Here is a 22,544-nt window from a genome sequence, read left to right on the forward strand (position 1 = left end):
AACCCTTCCATTTGTGGAGGCAAAAATAGACAGGCACTGTTTCTCCACAAATCTGCCCATTTTTCCCTCCACAAATGGAATGGTTAGGATGATCCAATGGAGGTGATTTTTTTTGGACACCCTATCCATGATAGGGGCTTTTAAGTGAATGCTTTGGATCCCCCAACAATGTGGACCCACACCTGTTTCTGAGCTCGAGCTCAGATAAGCTTATCTGAGCTCTAGCTTAGAAACACTATTCTCATATATATATATATATATATATATATATATATATATATATATAGAGAGAGAGAGAGAGAGAGAGAGAGAGAGAGAGAGAGAAAACGGTTCCTACACATATGTGTAGAGAGTTCTCTACACACTAGCTTAAAATACAGTGGGGGCCCACATTGTTTGGGTGATCCAAGCCATCCATTTTAAAGGCCCTCACATAGATAGGGTGTCTACAAAAAATCAGATCCAAAGGATCATCCCAACCCTACGATTTGTGGAGGTAAAATGGATGTCTTTAAACCTTCACAAATTAGTCCATTTTTTGCCTCCACAGTTCGAATGGTTAGGATGATCCTATGGATCTGATTTTTTGTGGACACCCTATCTATGTGAGGGCCTTAAAAATGAATGGTTTGGATCACCCAAATAATGTGGCCCCCACTGTATTTTAAGCTAGTGTGTAGATAACTTATCTACACATATGTGTAGGAACCGTTTTCTCATACATATATATATATATATATATATATATATATATATATATATATATATATATATATATATATATATATATATATGGTTTGTGAGCTAGAGCTCAAGCTGAGCTAGGGTTCACAAACCATATCTCCCATAGTTGTTTGACTGATCTAGTCCAGTCATTTGATAGGTTATGGTTATGGTTAGGATTATAGGTTATGGATAGGGTTATGATTTGTGGATGTTTAAAATGGATGGCTAGAAAATGGGCTTCTATAGATCGAGTGGTTAGGGTTATGGAATGGAGAGGGTTTCTTAGGAACACACTATCTATGCGAGGTCCTATAAAATGAATGAGTTGGATGAGTCAACCAACTATGGGAGATGGTGTTTGTGAGCTCTAGCTCACGAACCGCGCCCCTATATATATATATATATATATATATATATATATATATATAAGAGAGAGAGAGAGAGAGAGAGAGAGAGAGAGAGAGAGAGAGAGAGAGAGAGAGAGAGAGAGAGAGAATAAAGGGTTCCTGCGCTCGAGTGTAGGAAACAAGGGTGGGGCCACATTGTTGGGGTGATCCTAAGCATTCATTTGAAAGGCCCCATTGTGGATGGGGTGTGTACCAAAAATCAGCTTCATTGGATCATCATAAGGTGTCCATTTGTGGGGGTGATTCGGGTGAAAATGAATAGATACTGTTTGTCCACTAATATGCCCATTTTCACCTCACAAATGGACACCCTAAGATGATCCAATGAAGCTGATTTTTGGTGGACACCCTATCCATGAAAGGGCCTTCCAAATGAATGCTTTGGATCCCCCCAACAATGTAGACCCACCCCTGTTTTCGCACTCGAGCGCAGAAACCCTTTTCTCATATATATTGCAACGACCCGAATTTTTACTGCATGGATCGCTACGGGCAACAAAACATATTTATTCCTGTAATTACGCAGTGGAAGGTTAAAGTACATCCTGAATTTACAAAAATCCCAAGTATGACATATTTAAAACCTTTTTACATCTGAAGAGATTGACTAGGTTCATCATTTCCGTATTTCCTTAAGTGGCTTTCACACTTCTCATAACTAAGGTTCCTCATTGACAAATACTCCCGCATCCAAATTTTCAAATCCTGGTGGGAAAAAGTGGGTTAGGAGAGCAGGTATATAGAAGCTTCGACAAGTGGTTGAAATCAATAATAAGAGACAGTTCTATAAAAATATGCAGTATTTTGTCTAGAACATAATGAGTCAAAACTAATACTAACAGTATTTTTGGTAGAAACAATCAAACCAGATAGTGGAAAAACAAACCAATTAAAAGCCAATAGTTTCCAACAGTTTCCATTTCCGAAGTTTCCTGTAATAATCAGCCTCCTCCATGTATTGTCCGCTTTGGCCTTAGCCTACTTCCGCTTTGGCCTTAGCCCACTTCCGCTTTTGGGTAAGTCGACGGCTCAGAGGTACAAACAAGTCACACGAGAGATATACTGTCGCACATTTACTTCTTCCATTTCTTTCTTTTCTCATTTTCGTTCAAACTTTTCGTGCATATGAAATCCAACATTTCGTTTCATTTTCAAGTACATTTCATCTTTTTGAATCAAACATGATTTTACCAAAATCAAACAGTAAAACAGATAAGAAATATCATAACAACATATAATCATATCCCCATCACTTTCATTGAGAAAAGATACAAGTCGAGTCTAGCTATCACCTGCCTTATCAAACCTGAGAAGTGGAAAATTGAAGATGCTTGACCTTGAAGATGACAACGATCAGGGAGAAGTGGGAATTTGAAGATGCTTGACCTTGAAGATAAAAACAATCAGGGGAAAAAATGAAGGAAATAGTAACATGTGAATAGTTTTTATGCATAATAACTGTTATTTTTACCGGGTATTACATTCTACCCCTCCTTAAAAGAATTTCGTCCCCGAAATTCCTCTCTCCATACTCTCAGGAGAAAATGGTTCTACCCTAATCGTAACAATAAGCAATGGTTATATATATATATATATATATATATATATATATATATATATATATATATATATATATATGCCAATTCCACTTGCTGCTCATTATCAAGAGAACTCTTTCAAAGCTTGTTGGCCCTTGTGTGTGTTTTTTTTTTTTTTTTAAAACATAGCGGTTTTATTAAAATGAGGACAGAATTAAATAGGGGGCAGAGGTTGCCCCTTGAGAAAACAGCTTTATATGCACTTTCTATTTAGCAAATCTTTCCGATAAATCATTTGTGACCCTACAAATACAAGAAAGGGAGAGACCACTCTCTCTATCGACTAAACCATTTGCCCCCTGGTTAATGATACTAATTTTGTTACTTAATGTTAGCTGCTAAAGGTATCAATTGGGCATCAGACTTATGATATAAGAAACTGTAGGAGGCAACTGATATGAATCGATGTAGTCTGCAATCACTTTTTTGTTGAGATAGCAAAATGCATTGAAAAATGAGTAAACTTCATGCACAAGCAGGAGGAAGTGTCCTCTCCACAAACCAAAACAAAACAGTACCTAATTAGTTACGGAAATGTGTCTCTGATCAGCAGAAAATCACGAGAAGTTCCATCCATTGCAAGTCTATCCGCCACTTCAGGAATAAAATAGGCCAGCCTCCACGGTCCCAACAACTTGGTTAGGGCCCAAGAAATAGAGTATGACAAATTGCCCTCGATCTCTAATCACCGGATGGCCAGTTCTCAAAGACATATGGTCGGGTTAGTAGTTCTCTAATCTCATCATCGTTTCAATCTGCCACACCTATCAGACCAAAGAAAGCTTTGATAATCACACAAGTAGTCCCGAAACATCCCCAACCAATGACTGCCCGGCCCAGATTGCCAAGAGATAGTAGCTGGGGCCTGGGAGAGACCATTTAGGCTTTGCCTTCGATCTGGCAGCCTTACTCAAGGCAATATAGAATTTCAATTGTTAAGATAAAGAAATGTTGGTTCTCTACAACATTTCCACAGTGACCTTTGATTATCCGGTCGTAATCAGTTTTTGCAAATTTAATCCGCGACAAGGAAAGCTCTGTTATTTTCTTCATTACCCCCGCCCCCCTCTAGCCTTTTTCTGCTGTTTCCTGTATTTATTACTATTTGTTTTATTGTATTTTATTTTATTTTGCAGAGTTTCTTTACCTTTTCTCGATTAAGTTTATATCATTTGATAAGCATCTGGAATTCGTAAATGAATTGACGAACTGCACGATTGGTTGTATATTGGCCTGGTTCAGAACCCATTTGCAGTTTTCCCTGTAAATAGTTGGTTATGCAGTATCCTTTCTTTTTGTATCAATTGATGGTATTTCTCTAGAAAAGCGGACAGATTTACTTGACTAGTTAAATGGAGTTCTCTGATTTCTTTATTCTTCATCAGCCCTGTGTCTGCTTTTTTAGTAATGGAGTTCTCTGATAAGTTTTCTTATAGCAACTTGCAATGGTTCTTGATCACTTCCATTACTAATAGCTACGGCGCCATCCTCCATGAGCCCGATAGTTTCAACGTCCCGGGGAATAGATACTCCGAAGAGGCTTGGTGCATGTGAATCACCACACACACAGCCTTCAGTGCCTTTCGGTCAATCTGAGACACTGCTCAATGAAAACAATGAAACTGAATTATTATCAGTGTCTTGGAACCAGGACTATGGATGCTTTGCTGCCGGCACAAGCCGTGGTTTTCTGATTTATAATTGTGACCCATTCAAGGAAACCTTCAGAAGGGATTTAAAAAGTGGCGGATTTGGAATAGTGGAAATGCTGTTTCGATGCAATATCCTGGCACTGGTTGGGGGTGGAGCTAATCTGCAATACGCTCCAAACAAAGTTATGATCTGGGATGATCATCAGAGCCGCTGCATTGGTGAATTTTCATTCAGATCTGAGGTCCGTGCGGTGAAATTAAGACGAGACCACATAGTCGTGGTTCTTGAACACAAGATTTATGTGTACAACTTCACAGACCTAAAGCTTCTTCATCAGATAGAGACTCTGGCTAATCCAAGGGGACTTTGCTGTCTTTCACATCATTCGAATACCTCTGTATTGGCTTGTCCAGGTCTGCATCGTGGACAGGTTCGCATTGAACACTTTGGTTTGAAGGTGACGAAGTTCATTAATGCACATGATTCTCACATTGCTTGCTTCACCTTGACTATGGATGGGCTTCTTCTTGCAACTGCAAGCACTAAGGGAACTTTGATTAGGATTTTCAACACAATGGATGGAACCCACTTGCAAGAGGTATATTTAGTTAAGCAATGGTTCACTATTATGGTTAATTCTTATTTTGGTTAACTATGAATTTTTTTAATTGTTATTTAGGATGACTAATTGCTAAACCCCTTTTATTCTGATCAAAATGGTTTATAAATTCTTCTGGAATTTGCCATTCAAAAAAAAATTTCCTGGAATTTTAAAATTGATTGATTACGCAGAAAATGAAAATTCAGCAGAGTTCTTTCTTTCAGACAAAAATAGACTTGAACTAGGGACGTTTTCATCATGTTTCAGAGTTTTAAGGTATCTCATGCACAGTAATTTCTATTGCTTTGATGAATCATGAGACTAACTGGATGTTTATGTTGTTGACCATTAATCGTATTTTTCATTTCAAGTGAATTTGTGTCTTTTAAGCATTTACATTAGTGCAGACATAATAGGATCTAATTTCTGGTGGTTTTTAAGCATGGAATTGATCCATAAGAAGCACAATTTTGTCCATCATCGTTCATTGGTCAGAAGTAATGATTTACCTACTCATTGTTTATATAGAGGGTGTTCGATTTAAACTGTGTCGCCTTCTTTCTCTGTGAAAATGCTTCAAGTGTCCTTTGAATTCTTTAAACCATAATGGTATCTTTTGTGATAATATTGCCTTAAGGTTGAAAACCCACTTGTATAGTTTAATGTAGTATAGTTCTTCCTTTTGCACGACCAAGATTATTAAGCCCTTGTTTCTCCCATTCATGCACATAGAATTTTCGTTATGGCTTGGTTTATTTCTGATGATTCCATTTCCTTTCTCATTTTGTAAGGTGTTTACATCCCATTTTCATGTTCTCCCCCTTGCTTGTTCTCTTGTGCTTCCCATCTATTTTATTTGCTTTTCCAAGCCTCATCAATCAATTTTACCTTTGATTTTTATAGAGCAGCTTGGACCATTTCCCTTCTAGTGCATTTATTTTTCAATTCTCATCAGTCAATTTCATCTTTGAATTGCATAGGCAGCATGGAGTCATGGACCTGCACACTCTTGCACAATGACAAGGAGAGCACTCCGATTATAAACTTCTCTTTCTTTTCTTTTAATGAAAAAATGTTAGATGGTTATTCTAGGAAATCTTTCCTGGATTAGTATTTATGAAGTCATCAACTATGTTTTGTGGAGCACCTCTCTCGCAATGAAATCTGCTACATCAGTAGCCTCTCCATGGATATGAATAAGAGAAAAATGTTTCCTTCCAGACGCATCACAATCTCATCGATAATATAAGACAATTGCCATGGTCCTGGGCAATTACGAACCGTATGACCAGTCACATTCAACGAGTCTTCTTCAGCCCATAAGTTCCTCCCAACTTCTCATCTGCAGCCCCTCGTTTTTTTTTTAATGGCATTGCCTCAGGTTTGTTCAAATCCTTAATTCCAATTGGGCCAAAGAAATCCAAAAAAGAATTCACCATTATCATCCCTATCATCATTTCCAACTCATGCCAACTTTGAATTCCCCAACGCATTTTCACAAATATCTCTGGTATTTTTGAAAATATCGATACTTTTGTGATTTTTAATAAAACAATAAAATCCCGAGATTCTGAAAAATCATAGAGATATCTTCATATTTTATTGTTTTATTGCAAACATTTCATGAAAATATCCCGATAAATTCACGACATTTATCCTCAAAAATTCAATGATGCCTCCATCTAGTGATCCTGCCACCACAAATTGTGAGAAGGACCAAAGTACTTCGCCCCTCTTTCCTAGATGAAGACAATGGCATCCTTCCAAGAAAGCACCGAGGAGAGTTGAGAGAGACAATCCACACCAAACCACTTCATGGTTGCAATCCCAAATTCTTCTAACAACATACACAAAATAAAAATATAGTTCCTTGACTCCTCTACTTCATTGAATAAAGCATCTACTAGCAATTCACATCTTGTTCTTCTTCAAATGATCACTTTCTAAACCTTTCCAAATCTCCGCCTTCTCGCTGTCTGCCACAAGAGAGCAAAAATAATGACTTCACTGGGGAATCTACTTCGAAGTCTGCCTCCCAAACGCTGTGATTTTCTTCAACCTCTGATAAAACAAAATAAAAACCCTTCTTGGCCCTTAAGAAGATTGAGCAGTCACATAATTTCATCATCTTTAAAGTTCCAAAGAAACATGAACCTAGAGAGAGAGAGAGAGAGAGAGAGAGAGAGAGAGAGAGAGAGAGAGAGAGAGAGAGAGAGAGAGAGAGAGAGAGAGAGAGAGAGAGAGAGTTTTAAGTCTATGAGTGTGGTGTGTGGTCTTTATAAGATTATCAGTAAGATGTATACCACAAGAGAGCAATATGATGACTTCATCAGAAAACTCCTTTTGAGCTGCCTCCAAACTTTGTGATAGTTCAACCTATGTAACAAAAAGTACTTCAATTTCACAAAGAAGATTGAGAATGCACAAATCCATCATCTTTAAAATCTCAAAGAAACATGGCGAGTGAGAGGATTTTAAGTTGACAAGTTTGGTGTGTGGTCTTTATAATATTATTGGTAAGACGATTACATTTACCACAAGAGAGAAAAATAATGACTTTGCTGAGAAAACTCTTTCAGAATCTGCCCCCAAATTTTGAGATTGCCATTAGGTTAGCGCGCCAAATTTAGATGGGGTTCTCATAAGCTAATAAATCTTGCGTCAAAGAGAGGGAAGAAAAGGCAGACATCTTATGTAAGATTGACATGGAAAAGTATACAACCATGTCATTTGGGGATTTATGAAATACCTTTTGAGATAATAAGGTTCAGTGACTCATTCTCTTATTCCTCTTCACCATCTTTCTTGATTCTTTAAAAAGAGTATGATGATCTTTATTTTTGAGAGAGAGAGAGAGAGAGAGAGAGAGAGAGAGAGAGAGAGAGAGAGAGAGAGAGAGAGAGAGAGAGAGAGAGAGAGAGAGAGAGAGCTGGGACCCATTCTCTTATTCATATTCACCTCCCTGCTTAAAACTTTGAGAAGGTAGTTAAGTAGGGTGAGGAGGGGAGGGTGTTAGGAGCGAATCCATGGTTTTGTGGTGAATCTAGGTCGGAAAAAGGATTTGTGTCTGAAATAATCGTGGGTTTTCTAATGGCTGCGTTTGGAAAGGAAGGGAAAGGAAGCTGGGCAACAGACAGTAGGAGATGGAGTCAGGGGTGGAAAGGTTGGAAGGATTGGAGCTGTACCAACTGCGGTTATTTTAACTTCAGTTGGAGGGGAAAATGCCGATGGTGTGCAACGTTTCATCAGAAGATGAAACCTAAAACGGCGGTGGAATCTTATGTGAAGCAATCAACAATCAATGAATGTCGGAGACATGTAGGAGGAGGTTGGCCTGATTCAGGTGAAATCTCAACTAGCACGGAGAGCGGATTTCCGCTTTTATCAATTTCGGGGAAAGAAATAGACAAAAGGCGAAATCTTTTAAACGCCTGTTTGATAGGACGGATGTTGGAGATGGAAAGGAATATCGGGGAGCTTTGGAGCTGGGCTAGGAAGCATTGGGGCTTTCGTCCCTTCCTAGGCCCAGCATTCTTGCTAAAAATGAAGTCCTATTTGTTTTTTACTGCGAGGATCTAGCTCTAATGGTCCTAAAAATGGGCGATAAAGCTTGTGACATGCATCTTTTATCCCTTAAAAAGTGGGATCCCGATTATCAACAAGGAGTGGAGGAATCTTGGGTTAATTTCTATGGAATTCTTTTTTTTTTTTTGATGGGTAAGCTGGGGTTAGGCAGGACCCCTACCAGATTTCATTGAGAAAATAAAAAGAGCAACTATGGGGGCTCGAAAACCTATTTCTATGGAATTCCTTTTCATGTTTGGGCAACTTCCACCATTGAAGCTTTGGGAAGATGTCTCAGATCGGTGTTGGAGATAAGAATGGGGGAAAAAATGGCCAGTGCATGAATTATGCATCGACGAGAATTTACACCCCAAAATGGAAGTTATCATTACCATTTTTATGTCTCCGAGTTCAAAACTCTTAGTTTATGGTTGGATTGGAGGTTCAAAACCCACATCCATCACCAATGGAAAGGTCTCATGGGGGAAAGTGTCTCTCCCAACGGTAATGACAGATTCCCGTCGGGAGGATACTCGGGCGTGTACCAAGGCAGGCCCAACGGTAAATCATATCCCTACAGCTGTCAGGGATGGAGTCCGCGTTGGGATGGGTGATTGTAGAAACCAACAAATTGTCATGGGCACGGGACCTCGAATGGGTCATTGCGAAGCGTTTTCTAATTTCAAATTCAAAAAGCCAACCCAGAAATGAATACTGAACAGATGACAGTTGGAGAGAGAAAAAGATGGTGTGGAAGAAAAAGTACTGAAAGTACGATCTCACCTTGATTGGAAGCCAAAGTCAAGCGAGCCCTGGGTATTCTTAAAACAGCGCAGGTGGGCCCAATTTCAAAAAAGGGGCCTCGAAGGAGAGAAAAAATCACAAACACGAATGGAATCGAAAAGGTGAGTCCCCTCTTTCTGAAGCTTAGAGTAAGGAGAACACTTTTGCAAACAAAAACGGAAAGCTGGTTACTAAGGATCACAGGAAAAGGGATCCCCATTCCCTGCTTCCGATCGAAAAAGTTTCTTCCTGGTCCTCTAGAAGGGTTGGTTCTCGGAACCCTTCTAAGAGGGCGGGGTGTTCTCTTAAACAAAACCTTTGACTTGTTGGGAGTCTGAATCCTCGCTCCCGATGAGGATGGGATTTATGAATGTAAGAGGATTGGGGGAAGATAAGAAGATACAGTTAATCAAAGATTTTGTCTTTCAGCGTAAGCTAGATTTGGTGGTAATTACTGAATAAAAAATAATGGGAGTCAGAGACCAACTCATTAATAAACTATGGAGCAGAAATCATCGGGAATGGGTTGCTTTGCAATCGGTGGGAGCGGCTGGGGGAATTATTGTAATATGGAAGGAGGGCAAATCTGTTAATGAAGGAACCAGGATTGGCAGGTACTCGATCATAATTTTCTTTACTTCAGTAGAATGGGATGAGAGGTGGACATTTACAGCGGTATATGGTCCAGTAAGAGCCAGGGAGAGGAAGGATATGTGGAATGAATTATGTTTGATTTGAAATGCATGTCATGGTGCATGGATTATAGGAGGAGATTTCAACACAATTCGGTTCCCTTCGGAAAAGAACACTCCAACCAGAATAACCACAAGCATGATGAAATTCTCAAATTTCATACAAGAAATGGAGCTAATCGATCTGCCATTAGAAGGAGCACGCTTTACTTGGTCAAACAATCAGCATCGATTAGTAATGTGTCGGCTGGATCGAGTTCTTTTAACCCCAGATTGAGAAGACCGGTTTCCTTTAATCAATCAAAGGGCTTTTCCTAAACTTCTATCTGATCATAATTCTATTGTACTGGAAATCTTGGATTTTTCTGGAGGCCCACGACCATTTAGATTCAACCTAGACCTTCTTGAAATTCCGGAACTTGATGAAAAAATCAAGCAATGGTGGGACGAAATTTCGGTACAAGGCTAGAAGGGTTATATTCTCTGTAAGAAACTCAAGGCTATAAAGCTGAAAATAAAAGAATGGCAAAAATCTATGGATGAGGAAAGTAATTGTAACAAGGTAGAGATTTTGATTGCTTTGGAGTTTTTGGAAGAAAAAGAAGGTGCTAACTCTATTTTGAACGTCGAGAAAGTGGAAAGACTAGAGCTTCTGGAACAATACGAGGATATTTTGTGCAGGGAAGAGATTAGGTGGCGTCAAATATCAAGGGTCACCTGGCTTAAAGAAGGCGATCGGAATACAAATTTTTTTCATAAAATGGCGAATTCAAGGCGGCGTACCAATACTATTCTGAGTCTGAAGGAGGGGAGATTGCTAATTGAAGATATGGGCTTAGTTAAACAGAGAATTATTGACTTCTACCATTCTCTATACTCGAAATCGGCGGAATGGCGGCCGGAATTAGAAGGGATTCAATTCAAATATTTCAGTCTTGGGCAACAGATTTCTTTGGATCATCGAGACTTTACAGATCGAGACTTCATAGAGGAAGAAGCGGAAAGGGCAATTTTCTTCATGGCAAAAGACAAAGCTTCGGGCCCTGATGGTTTTCCAATGGCTTTCTTCCAGAGGTTTTGGGGTATCATGAAGGAAGATATTATGGCATTCTTTCTTTAGTTTTAGGAGAGAGGCATAATTAGTGAAGCGGCCAGAGCAACCTTCATAGCGCTAATACCGAAAAAAGAAGGGGTGATAGGGATAAAAGACTTCAGACCAATCAGCCTAATCCATAGCATTCCAAAGATTGTCTCCAAATTGCTTGCTCGTAGGGTGAAGAGTTGTATGGGGAACATAATTTCTCACTTTCAGGGAGCCTTTGTGGACTCTAGGCAAATTCTTGATGGAGTCTTAATAGCCAATGAGATCATAGATTTGGTCAAGCAAAGTGGCAGCTCCAGTCTGATCTTCAAGATTGATATTGAAAAGGCCTATGATCATATCGATTGGGAGGTTGTCGATTCCATTCAAGACCGTATGGGTTTTAGGAGCAAATGGCGAATGTGGACAAAATCGGTAATATCAAATAATAGCTTCTCAGTTCTTATTAATGGTTCGGCAGAAGGTTATTTTAAGAGCTCTAGAGGGCTTCGTCAGGGTGACCCTGTAGCTCCTTATCTTTTCATCATGGTGGTGGAGGCACTTAGTCTAATGCCGACCAAAGCTGGGGAATCTGGTTTGATCCATGGTGGTGGAGGCACTTAGTCTATGATTGGTGATGCCTTTGGGTTTGAGTTAGTAAAAATTCAAATTATGGAAGATGAGTATTTTTTTTACGATACTGGCAAAAGTTGAACTTGGAGGTAATCCTAACTACTTAGTGGTGGTAGGTATTTACTCAAGTGGAAATGTTTGTTCATTCCTTATACATTACTCCAACAATGCATCATGAAAGAAGCATATAATTTGGGGCACTTTGGAAAGGACTAGACTGCATTTGTATGGGGAAATTCTTTTGGCCATGCTTGGATAGGGATATTTCTCTTTATGTGAAGAAGTTTTGAAATCTTCAAACATCCAAAGGTGCTTCCATTAATGTCGGGTTGTACACACCCTTATCTATTCTATCTTGCCCTTGGGTTGAGGTCTCCATGGATTTTGTAATTACATCAAGAGGAGGTAGCATATATGTTGCCATCTTAGTTATTAAATTCATTTCGTTTCGTTTGAAACGAATGAAATATTTCATACTGGACCGAAATCCGGAATAGAATGGCTATATTTGTCGTTTTGTTCCGGATTTTGGTCCATTTCGTTCGTTTTGGACGAAATCCGAACGAAATGACGAATTTCAGATGAAACAGATGAAATGAACCGTTTCGTCCGAAATACTCTATTTTAGTTATTTTTCTTCTATCATCTTGGGTCTCTTCTCTTCTTTCCTCTTTTTAGTACTTAATTGTAAGTAAATGTCCATTTACATTTACTCGGATCTCTTTACATGTAAATAAGGGAATACCTCCCATTTGGATTTATTAAAAATAGTTTCAAGATGCAATTCTAAAAGGATAAAAAGTCAACCTTCCAGTTCTAGTATAAAATTCGAAAAAATCGGGCTGGGTCAAAATCTTAACTTACAAGTGATGTGGTATTTTTCGAATTATAAAAATTTATAAATTCTATCATGTCCAAACATTATTAAATCCGAAAAGTCCGTTTAAAAAAATCTCATAATTTGGTCTCTAAATTTTTTTTATCTAGTCAGCCATTGGTCAACACAAGCATTTCAGCTAATAGAAATTCCTTCAAGTAAATGTTGGATTTTTATAATGTTGATGTTACGATGGATTATGTTGTTCCAATTTTTTTAACAATTTCTGCTCTTTTTGGATTTTATTTTTTTTATTTTTAACTATTAAAAAAAAATTCAGTTGTATTTAAAAAAACAAATTAAAAAAATCCGGTCGTCGTAGCGGAACACAAAAGTTCCGAACGAAACGCCAAACAAAACGACTGAAATAACGTAACGTAAAGGCAAACAAAATGGAATTCCTTACTATGGTTGTCTTTGATCACTTTTCAAAAATGGCACATCTCATTTCATGCATGTCTATTCATGATTCCATTATGATTGTCGATTTATTTATCAAAGAGGCGGTGAGGTAGCATGTATTACCGAAGAAGTAAAACAGGACTTTTGTAATACAATCTTATGCCGAGGTTTAAGAAATGAAAAATCATGTACGACAACTCGAACACCCAAAGGTAATGAAAACATACAACAAAAGAAGTAAAATGGGACTGTTCGTGACCCAGAATTGGACCAGTGACATGAGCCCAAGAAGAGAGGAGAAGCTGTTGTTCGTGAGGAGTATCTTTAGCTAATAGGGACCACTTCAAAGCTGCTGTTTATGAGGAGATTATTTGATGCAAATGGGGATCACTCTGATGTGCCACAACTTTGGTTTTATTTTTATCTTAACCCAGAATTGGACCAGTGACATGAGCCCAAGAATAGAGGAGAAACTGTTGTTCATGAGGAGTATCTTTAGCTAAAGGGAACTAATTCAAAGCTGCTATTTGTGAGGGGGTTATTTGATACAAATGGGGATCACCCTGGTGTGCCTCAACTTTGGTTTTATTTTTATCTTTCTGTTATGTTTTTATACTTTAAAATTAGTGGGGCTACCAGTTTAGAAAAGTTGTGTGTTTTCTTTGCTGTAAGTAGTTCTAATCCTATTAGGACGACTCTTAAGTGGATGAACCTAACGAGCTTATATATACATGTATTTACTGGGTTTTGGAGACACTATTTTGGAATAAGAAAAGGAGAGTTTAGTTTCTGCACAGAAATTCAGCAGTTTTGTTTTTTTGTTCTTGAAATTTCTTCAGGTTTTTTCTTCTGTTTGCGGGTTTCTTTCTTGGTGAAAACTTCCCTCTTTTGAGAGACTTTGCTACAAATCTTGGCAAGGTTCTCTAGAGTATTGGTCTAGGCTGTAATCAACCTAAATCTGATCCGTTGGGTTTCAATCATAATTTTCGGGATTAGATTCAAGTAAAGGTGAGTTGCTGCGATCTGTTGCAGTAATTTATTTTTAGAGTAATTCTAGATTTGATTATATTGTTCGAAGTTTGGATCCAAAACCTACCGATCAACTTTTGGAAAGTGTTCATGGTAAAAGTTACATCATTTTTGGACATTGGTAATCAAAATTTTATGTTTGATGAATTCAACTTGGTTCTGGAGTGCAAAACAAAACTCTGTCAGCTTGCTATTCATATGAGTGTTACACATTGTTAGATCAAAGCAAAGAGATTCTACAAATTTCCGTGTATAATTTTATTATTATCTTCTCTTTAAAAAAAATAATTTTATTATTATCCTGAGTGATAAGCTCTTAATAGAACTGCTTCATATCTACCGATAAAGTAATGACCTTTTTGTTTCTGTATTATCAACTCTCAAAATGTTCTCCATGTATGTTACAGTTTTGTTACCGATGTCCTAGACTTGAATTAAACATAGATTCAAGTTGGAGTGTGTCTGGAAAAGTCATTGAAAATATGAAAACGTTATGGTAATTAAATAATATTCTTGTTTACTGAAGTTTTTTTCTTCTTCTTCTTCAATTTCACTTTCAAACTTTCCTCTCATTTCTCTTTCCCTCTGCTCCTTTGTTTCACAGATGAGAAAAAAGGAATAACAGCCAACATTTGGGAGAAAACTATAGTATGACAACTACGATTTTAGACAAACTTTGCTTAGAGAACAGCAAGAGATGTAGATGAACAGAATAAATAAATGAAGAACCCACTGCAGTTTGAAGTGATTTATACGAAATGTGAACCCAGACTAAGAGATCTTTTACTTTCTGTACGTACCAATAAAAACAAGGCTCGTTCAAGAAGAAACAGGACAAAAAAGATATCTTCACGAAAAAAAACATCATGACTGCAGGGTGAGGCTTTACAACCAATGGTTTCAATCAAAGTTGAAAAGTGGTTTCTAAGCAGACCCTAAGTCCATAAACATAAGAAGATTGCAGCAATCTCTATCCAGAGTCCAGACATCATTTGCAAGAGAATTTACTGGATAAGTCTTACTTGAAAAAACATCCACTGATGGGGAAAAAGCTAAATCAATCCAAACCTTTAAAGAGAAAAATGATTGGGGAAATCTCAATCCAGGCATGATTTGTGTGTGGCTTGAAAAAGGCTTTCTGGATAGAAGAATATGAAATGAATGGGCAAAAACTAAATCCAAGCAATACCTCTAGAGAGAAAAAATAAGGGGTAAAGCATAGAGAATGATGAAGATTCTCAAACACGAAAGATCAAGGCAATTCCCTCACTAACTTCAGGAAGCTTGCATGGGAAAACAATTGAATAATATTAGAAATGAGATTAGAGTTAGAAGAGAGGAAGAGGGGTAGAGAGACGGAGAGTCTCCACTAGGGAGCTCCTCATGTAAATGATGTATATATAGGCCCAAATAGGGCATCCAATGTACAATGACTACAATACGCCTAACACTTCCAGTAATACTTAAACTACCCTTGCATATTATTCAACACTCCCCCTCAAGCTGGAGCATATATATTATGAAACTCCAGCTTGCTACAAAGAACTACAACAAACTAAAAGTACAACAAAATGGACCATACATCAAAAAGTGCAATATGCTCATACACATCCATCTTGGTATAACACTCATCCTCAAGGTGGTAAATACCTAATGAAAACATAACAAAAAGACAACAATGGCCAAGAGTACAACAGCGAGATCAACGGCCATAAAAAACGGAGTTACTCCCCCCGAATCGGCGTGAAGGCGAGAGCGATAAAAAACAGGGCCTCCCTCTGAATGAGAGCCAGACAAATACATCTGCGAAACACGAAGGATCGAACGGTGACACCTCGGCACGGAAATAGCAGTGATCCATTGAGCAAAATAGGCACACTAAAGGCGCGCGCACATGAGAAATGACGAAGCACCACGAGCAGAAACACCAATAAAGCAGCACCACACCAATTGAAGATAACCACCGATGGGGAAACCATCGGAGACAAGGTCGACGGGGAAACCTTTGCCTGAAGATAAGAAGAAGAGAAAGAGGATAACCAACCAACGATGGCGAAACCATCGTCTGGTGACAAGGTCGATGGCATGAACATCGTCGCCTGAAGAGAGGTCAACGGGGAAGCCGTTGCCTGAACAGAGCCTACCGACGGTGGGGAAACTACCGCCCAGAAAGAAGGTCGACCAAAAAACGAAGCCGTCACCTGTAAGAGAGCCTATGAACGATGGTGACACCATCATCCAGAAAAGAGAGGTCGACGAGAAAACAAAGTTGTCGCTTGTAAGAGAGCTGACCAACGATGGGGACATCATCACCCGGAAAAGAGAGGTCGACAGGAAAAAGAAGCGGTTGCCTGTAAGAGAGTCGACCAACGATGGGGACACCATTGTCTGGAGAGAAGGTCAATGGGGACACCGTCAATAATGCGTAAAACTACGCATAGGAAGAACACCAAGAACACAGAGAAGAAACAACGAACTACGAAGGAATGACAATGCAGAGAAGAGACAAAACAACTAGATAGTGAAGACGACCAGACATACGAGGGAGGACAACAACAACCACCAAGAAAGATGAATAACGTAAAGTGATCATAGCACAGTCCCCCTCGGGCAAGACTACATGAGCCCGGAAATGACAACACAAGAAAAGACATAAACAAGGCAACACCAAGATGACACTCCCTCAAAAAAAAAAAAAAGACAACAAAGAGGACATCCCTAAGAACCAAGGAAAAGACAACACAAAGAACTCACAAAGGATTACATGACAACACTTCCCCTCAACTTGAAGCCAAATACCTTCAACTTGCAAAGAAAAGAAGACAATCAATGCACCACACCTCTCTCGGACATTGCATGAAACATCTGGTGTGCACCTTGAAGATCAAGAGAAAGGTGAAGCCAAAAACTATAGAAAAGAGAATAAAGAGCTTTGGAGTGGAGATTTGGAAATGGAATAGGATTTTTGGGGAGTAGATCTAGAAAATAGAAGAATAAAGGAATTCGAAGTTGAGATTTGGGGTTTTAGGTGGAAGGCCAAAACGGATTTGAGAAAAGGGATTCAAAAGAGAAAGAAAGGTAGGAATAGATGCCCAAAAAGGTTTTGGATAAATCAAGAGAGAGAGAGAGAGAGAGAGAGAGAGAGAGAGAGAGATTTGTTCTTGTTTAGATGTACGACAAAGGGGAAAAGGGTGGTTTTGGCGTGAGAGAGAAGAGAATACAAGAGGGAGAGATTTTTTTTTTTTGGTTTACGTCAAGGTTGCTGTAAATAGAGATTGAGAGTGAGAGTTGCGAAAACGAGAGAGAAAACTGGGAGATAAAATAGGTGGACAAAATCTTGCGGCAAACAGAGTGACTGGAGAGGGAGTTTTTGAAAAAGGGAGATAAAACAAAGATATTTTTTTTTTGGTTTACATCAAGATTGCCGTAAATAGAGATTGAGAGAGTTGCAAAAACGAGAGAGAAAACGGGGAGATAAAATAGGTGGACAAAATCTTGCGGCAAACAGAGTGAGTGGAGAGGGAGTTTTTTGAAAAAGGGAGATAAAACAGAGAGATAAAATAAATGGAGAAAATCTAGGATTTGTGATTTTTGGAAAAAGGAAAGAAAGAACAAAAAATGGAACTTGGCTATGCGCAAAAAAATGCAGAAAACACAAAAATTACAATAGCGCAAATGCTCTAGAGAGTGAGAGACAAACTAGGAGTGCGCGCGAGACAGAAAAACATAGGGAGATAGGCGTACGAGAGAGAGAGAGAGAGAGAGAGAGAGAGAGAGAGAGAGAGAGAGAGAGAGAGAATTCTTCTACTTTCTCCTTTCTCATAGAAGAGAGGAAGAAGAAGAGTAGAGAGATAGTCTCCACTAGGGAACTCCTCATGTAACAGGGCATCCAATGTACAATGACTACAATACCCCTAACACTACCAATGATACCTAAACTACCCTTGCATATTATTTAACAAATAGGAAAAAGAAAGTAAAATTTGAAAGAAAACCTCATAGCACTAGATTAATACTGTACAATGTGGATCGGTAGTCCTTCCTGGAGATAAAGCTTTTGGATAAAGAATGCATGGATGAGGTGATAGTGGAGGGAGATTCCATGGATGTCATTATATATTTATATGGCTTAGTGGATTGGGTGTTCCTCCCTGGAGATTCGCCCAGTTCTTTGATGAGATTCAAGACAGGGTTGAAGGGTCGTCAGTCATTTTTAAGCTCACCAGGAGGACTGCTAATAGTGTGGCAAACAGACTAGCTAGGGACGGCATGGGGAAGCAGGGGCTAGAGTTGTTTGATTTCCTTCCCCCCTGATTTTTGTCTTCTTTTCTTATTTTTGTCTTGTATTTCGTTTGCGTCCCTTTAGTTGACCATCTCGGTCTTCCTGGTCTCTTTTGAATGAAATTGCGACCATTCAAAAAAAAAAAAAAATGCTCTACAACTTCAATCTTAGCCACCCTCAATCCTAACGTAGAAAGCAGCATTATACTGATGTAGATAGAACAAGCACAAACTACGGAGAAAACATCTGCAATGTCATGAAGGCATTGAAGGAAAGGCTTTGAAAAAAATCAGCATTTGTTGATGAATCTACCTGCAAAAGGTCTGGAAAGGGATAATGCTTTGCGGTTTTCTTCAGTTCTTGCGGCTATCTTTTCTTTTTCTTCTTTTTCTATCTCAGGGAAGAAGAGGTTCTCTCGTCATCCACCATGTTAAAGGGAGTGAGGTAGAGTGGGAAAATGCACAGGATATGAGGGGAGATGGGCATAAGGAAGATGTTGAAAAAAGAAAACAAGTGAAGTCAAAGAAACGTTAGCTAAATATTTACGAGATTCATAAACCTAAAGTTAAATCAAGGGAAGTTCATAAATAAAATGTTAACTAAAGCATCTTTGGAATTAGGTGAAAGGTGGTTTTATATCTTTTTCCTGGAAAATAACTGGGAAATTTGAGTTCACATGGAATTTGGGCTCTCATCTTATATCTGAGTTCAGACGTCGTACCATACCCTAGTCTGAGTCAACTTGGCAGAGCTCCGAGTTGATTATCAAGTTTTGAACATTAATCTTATTGCTTATCGTGATGCGGTTGTCTGCTTTCCTGAATTTGATGATTATGACTACAACAAAGTATGTGGGTGATCTTTCGGTGCTGACCTGGCAGGTCCGCAGAGGAGTTTACAGAGCTGAAATATATAGCATTGCCCTCTCTCCAACAGCTCAATGGTTGGCAGTGTCTAGTGACAAGGGTACAGTCCATTTATTCAGTCTCAGAGTTCGAGTGGTGGGAGAAGATTCATCGAACTGTCCTACTGATCAACAACCAGAAATTGTTCATCAGAATTCATCAACTTCTCTTGATGCTCTGATAGCTCCAAACTCGGGTTCCAATCTGAGCTCTTCTTTGTCATTTATGAAAGGTGAGGGAGAAAACTATTATCTTTATCTGTATACTTTGTGTATAAAACACTAAATATCTTTATTTGCTTGGCTTAAACTCATCAACATTTTATAACTTGATCAAATACCTGAAGTGCTTGGTCGGTTTACTCAACTCAGTTAAGACTCCAGGCATACAAAAGGATTAATTTGGTTTCAATTTTCATAAAAATTTCTCAAGTGATTGGAAAACTCATTCAAGTGCTCATAAACACTAAGTGCTCTTGCATTAATTTATCTTTTAAAGGTGTATTTGGCTTGAGCACTTGCAAAAGCTAGAGTGTTTCTCTGTAAATGCATAGGTGATCACATAATTCCAGATTCATGACTTGTGGATTTGGTCTTACTTTCTGCTTCTGTACTTTTCCAGGGGTGTTGCCGAAATATTTTAGTTCTGAGTGGTCGTTTGCTCAGTTCCACTTAATGGAAAACACTCGGTTTCTTACTGCATTTGGATCTCAGAACACTGTCATAATAGTTGGCATGGATGGGAGGTAATCTGTTTGTATTTTTTCCATTCTTCTGAACTGTTTTTCTAATTAGAAACTTTTGGCTGTTTTCATAAATTTCGGTCGATTTTTGGACATTGTATTATTTGGTCAATTATCACCATATTTTCTTATTGAGAGAGATTTGCTCCAACTAATGAAGAGGTTTATTTTTGTGCATGTCCTTTATGGGGCCTTATTATGTGGATTCCGTAGAATAAGGTTCTAAAGATCAGAGAAATCAATTAAACACACTATATTTTTAGTCTGCTTTTTACCAGTTAATATTAACAAATAACTTTAATATATGATACCTTCTTTCTCCGCAGGCTTTTTGTGCTTCTCTATTCTCAAATTTTTCTGGTTGTGTTTCCAGTTTCTATAGGTGCAGATTTGATCCTTTGAACGGAGGCGAGATGGTGCAGCAAGAATATGTCCGCTTTCTGAAAACCGACAACCGACTGAGACCTGCTAGCGCCTGAAAATTCGCACATCAACCCTTGTTCTTCTCCATGTGTAAATACAAAACCAATTATCACTCTGTATATATATGCATATCATCTCATCTCCTATAATTGTGTATTCGCCATAAGCGCATGTGATAGGTGCGTAGAGCTCCTAATTGATAAAATTACTTCTTCGGAATAACACTTGCAATCTGTCTTGCTTCTCTCAGGTCTTGCATTTTTGCTTTCATTTGCACTCTCACAGAATGGAAGGAATACTCAAAATTCAAGAGCTCCGAAAAGGTGCGACCTCATTATAATACATCCAGCACACACACTTACTCTAGTGGGTACTACCTTTGTTAAATCTGGATCTGGACTGTGAACCTGACCGGCCTCGCAGTAGATCTCTAATGGGTCAAGAGATCTAATGGATCATGTTGATCTCATGATCCCGGCCGTGCAATCAAGAGCCTAAAAAGGGTCAGTAAAAAACTGCGACACTAATGATGGCCGATCTAGTGAGCCATTTACACGAGCCGCATATCTTAACTCATTCGTCTAGGCTCTGTTCAGTCGACCCATTTGCAACGGAAAAGAGGCGGAAAATGCATTTTTTCGTCAAGATGCGTTGACCGTATGTACAGTTGAATTCATTTGTGGAGAGGGGAAGATGATGCGGATTCCATGATGGCCGACGTGGATTCCCTGTCTGGTCTGGACTCCATTTTGTTGCTGATTCAGAGGCGGATAGCGGAAGCTTTAATACCTGATGGAGAGTGTCTATAGCGATGTTGAAGCTTTAGTATAAGGTTAAGGGAAAGTTGTGTTAATTGGTAAAAGAAAGAGAAAAGGAAAGGAAAGCACAATGAAAATGGATGTGGAAGTTTTGGAAAATGGCAAAAGGGGACTGGAATGGTTGAATGGGTACGTGGTTTTTCAGAAAGAGTCCTTACACAATAGAACTTTTGTCATTCAAACAAATGGAATGATTAATAGAAGTGTTATGGATGAATTAAATGGATATTAGGTTGTGGTGGAAGATGCGTTAATTGGTTTTACTTCGTTGGAAGTTCTTGAATAGTAAGTTCCTCGAGGTAAAGAAATCGAGAGGCATTCGGTTAGCAAGAAAGGGAGGTGGTCAAACAAGAAAGAAAAAGTAGTGTTGGATTGTTACAGAAAGTAAGTGGTTTAAAGAATCAAGAATGGTTGTTATTTGGCGTATGGTTAAACTTAAAGAAAGCAAGTGGTTTAAAGAATCAAGCATGGTTATTATTTGGCTTATGGTTAAACAAGAATTAAACAAGAAGGTTACTTAGTTAATGAAACAAGAAGTTGACTGGCGGTGGTTATAGAAGGGTGCTTGATCGACTAGCATATGGTGAAGATCGACTGTTGTACAATGAGATTTTCTGCTGGGTTTTGTGTGAATTAGTGTGTAGTAAAACTGGGTTGGTTGAGAGGGAGTTGCGGCTGAAACAGGAAGGGTTGTGGCGTGATTCATGTTGGGATAAGGATTGATTTACCCGCAACCCAAAGAAACGCCCACATAGGTGGTGGGCCCCCCAACAAGCTAAATGTATAAATCCAATTAGTTATCATGAGATATTAGAACTCTCGTTTTGGCTTATCTTGATAAGCGATTAGAGTTGGACTTGGGTGGGATTCCTAGACTCCTATCTTGAGAAGGAGCCTTATAATTCCGGACTACTATTATTATATAAGTAGTCGATACCTCTAGAAAAGAATCATATCATGAGACGTCCAATCTCTCCTCCTTCTCTCTCCCAAGTTTCGTTCTCTCTCTTCCTACTCTCTCAAGAGCCATCATCCGTAGGCTCTCGGATTTGTGATCGTGAAGAATGAAGGAGCGACTCTAGTATCGTTACCGGATCGATTGCGATATCAACAGGCTCGTAACATCAAGCCAAGATCCTCACTTCAGCGTTTGGGTTGCGCAAATAAGGCATGGCTCGCTAACCCTCTGGGTTAATGATTGCTTCTTTTTTATATAGGGTGAAACAGGGGAAAGATGGTGCTGTTTTGGTGAACTAAAGGGGGTGGCCAAGGATAGTGAAGAAAGGGTGATTTGGGGGACTGGTTTGTAGGTAACTACATGGGAATAT

The 22,544-nt window shown here is 38.8% G+C and overlaps 1 protein-coding gene across 5 annotated transcripts in view; it reads left to right on the forward strand.

Annotated features, from left to right (window-relative positions):
• Positions 1 to 20,647, forward strand: part of LOC143880282 (autophagy-related protein 18c-like) — a 25,457-nt gene extending 4,810 nt beyond the window's left edge. The window contains exons 1-5 of one of the 5 annotated variants that reach the window (XM_077383130.1): positions 3,109 to 3,452; positions 4,207 to 4,982; positions 19,210 to 19,465; positions 19,855 to 19,978; positions 20,349 to 20,647. In XM_077383130.1, the coding sequence (XP_077239245.1) occupies positions 3,392 to 3,452; positions 4,207 to 4,982; positions 19,210 to 19,465; positions 19,855 to 19,978; positions 20,349 to 20,454 (1,323 nt within the window). In that variant the 5' untranslated portion in view covers positions 3,109 to 3,391 and the 3' untranslated portion in view covers positions 20,455 to 20,647. Of the gene's footprint in view, positions 1 to 3,108; positions 3,453 to 3,867; positions 4,983 to 19,209; positions 19,466 to 19,854; positions 19,979 to 20,348 lie in introns of those variants that run through there. The other 4 variants (XM_077383131.1, XM_077383132.1, XM_077383133.1 and 1 more) reach the window with 4 other exon arrangements.
• Positions 20,648 to 22,544: the final 1,897 nt, after the last annotated feature.

This window comes from Tasmannia lanceolata, unplaced genomic scaffold, assembly GCF_043159265.1.
Source record: "Tasmannia lanceolata isolate RefF3 unplaced genomic scaffold, GAP_Taslan_0.1 ptg000006l, whole genome shotgun sequence".
NCBI classification, from domain to species: domain Eukaryota; kingdom Viridiplantae; phylum Streptophyta; class Magnoliopsida; order Canellales; family Winteraceae; genus Tasmannia; species Tasmannia lanceolata.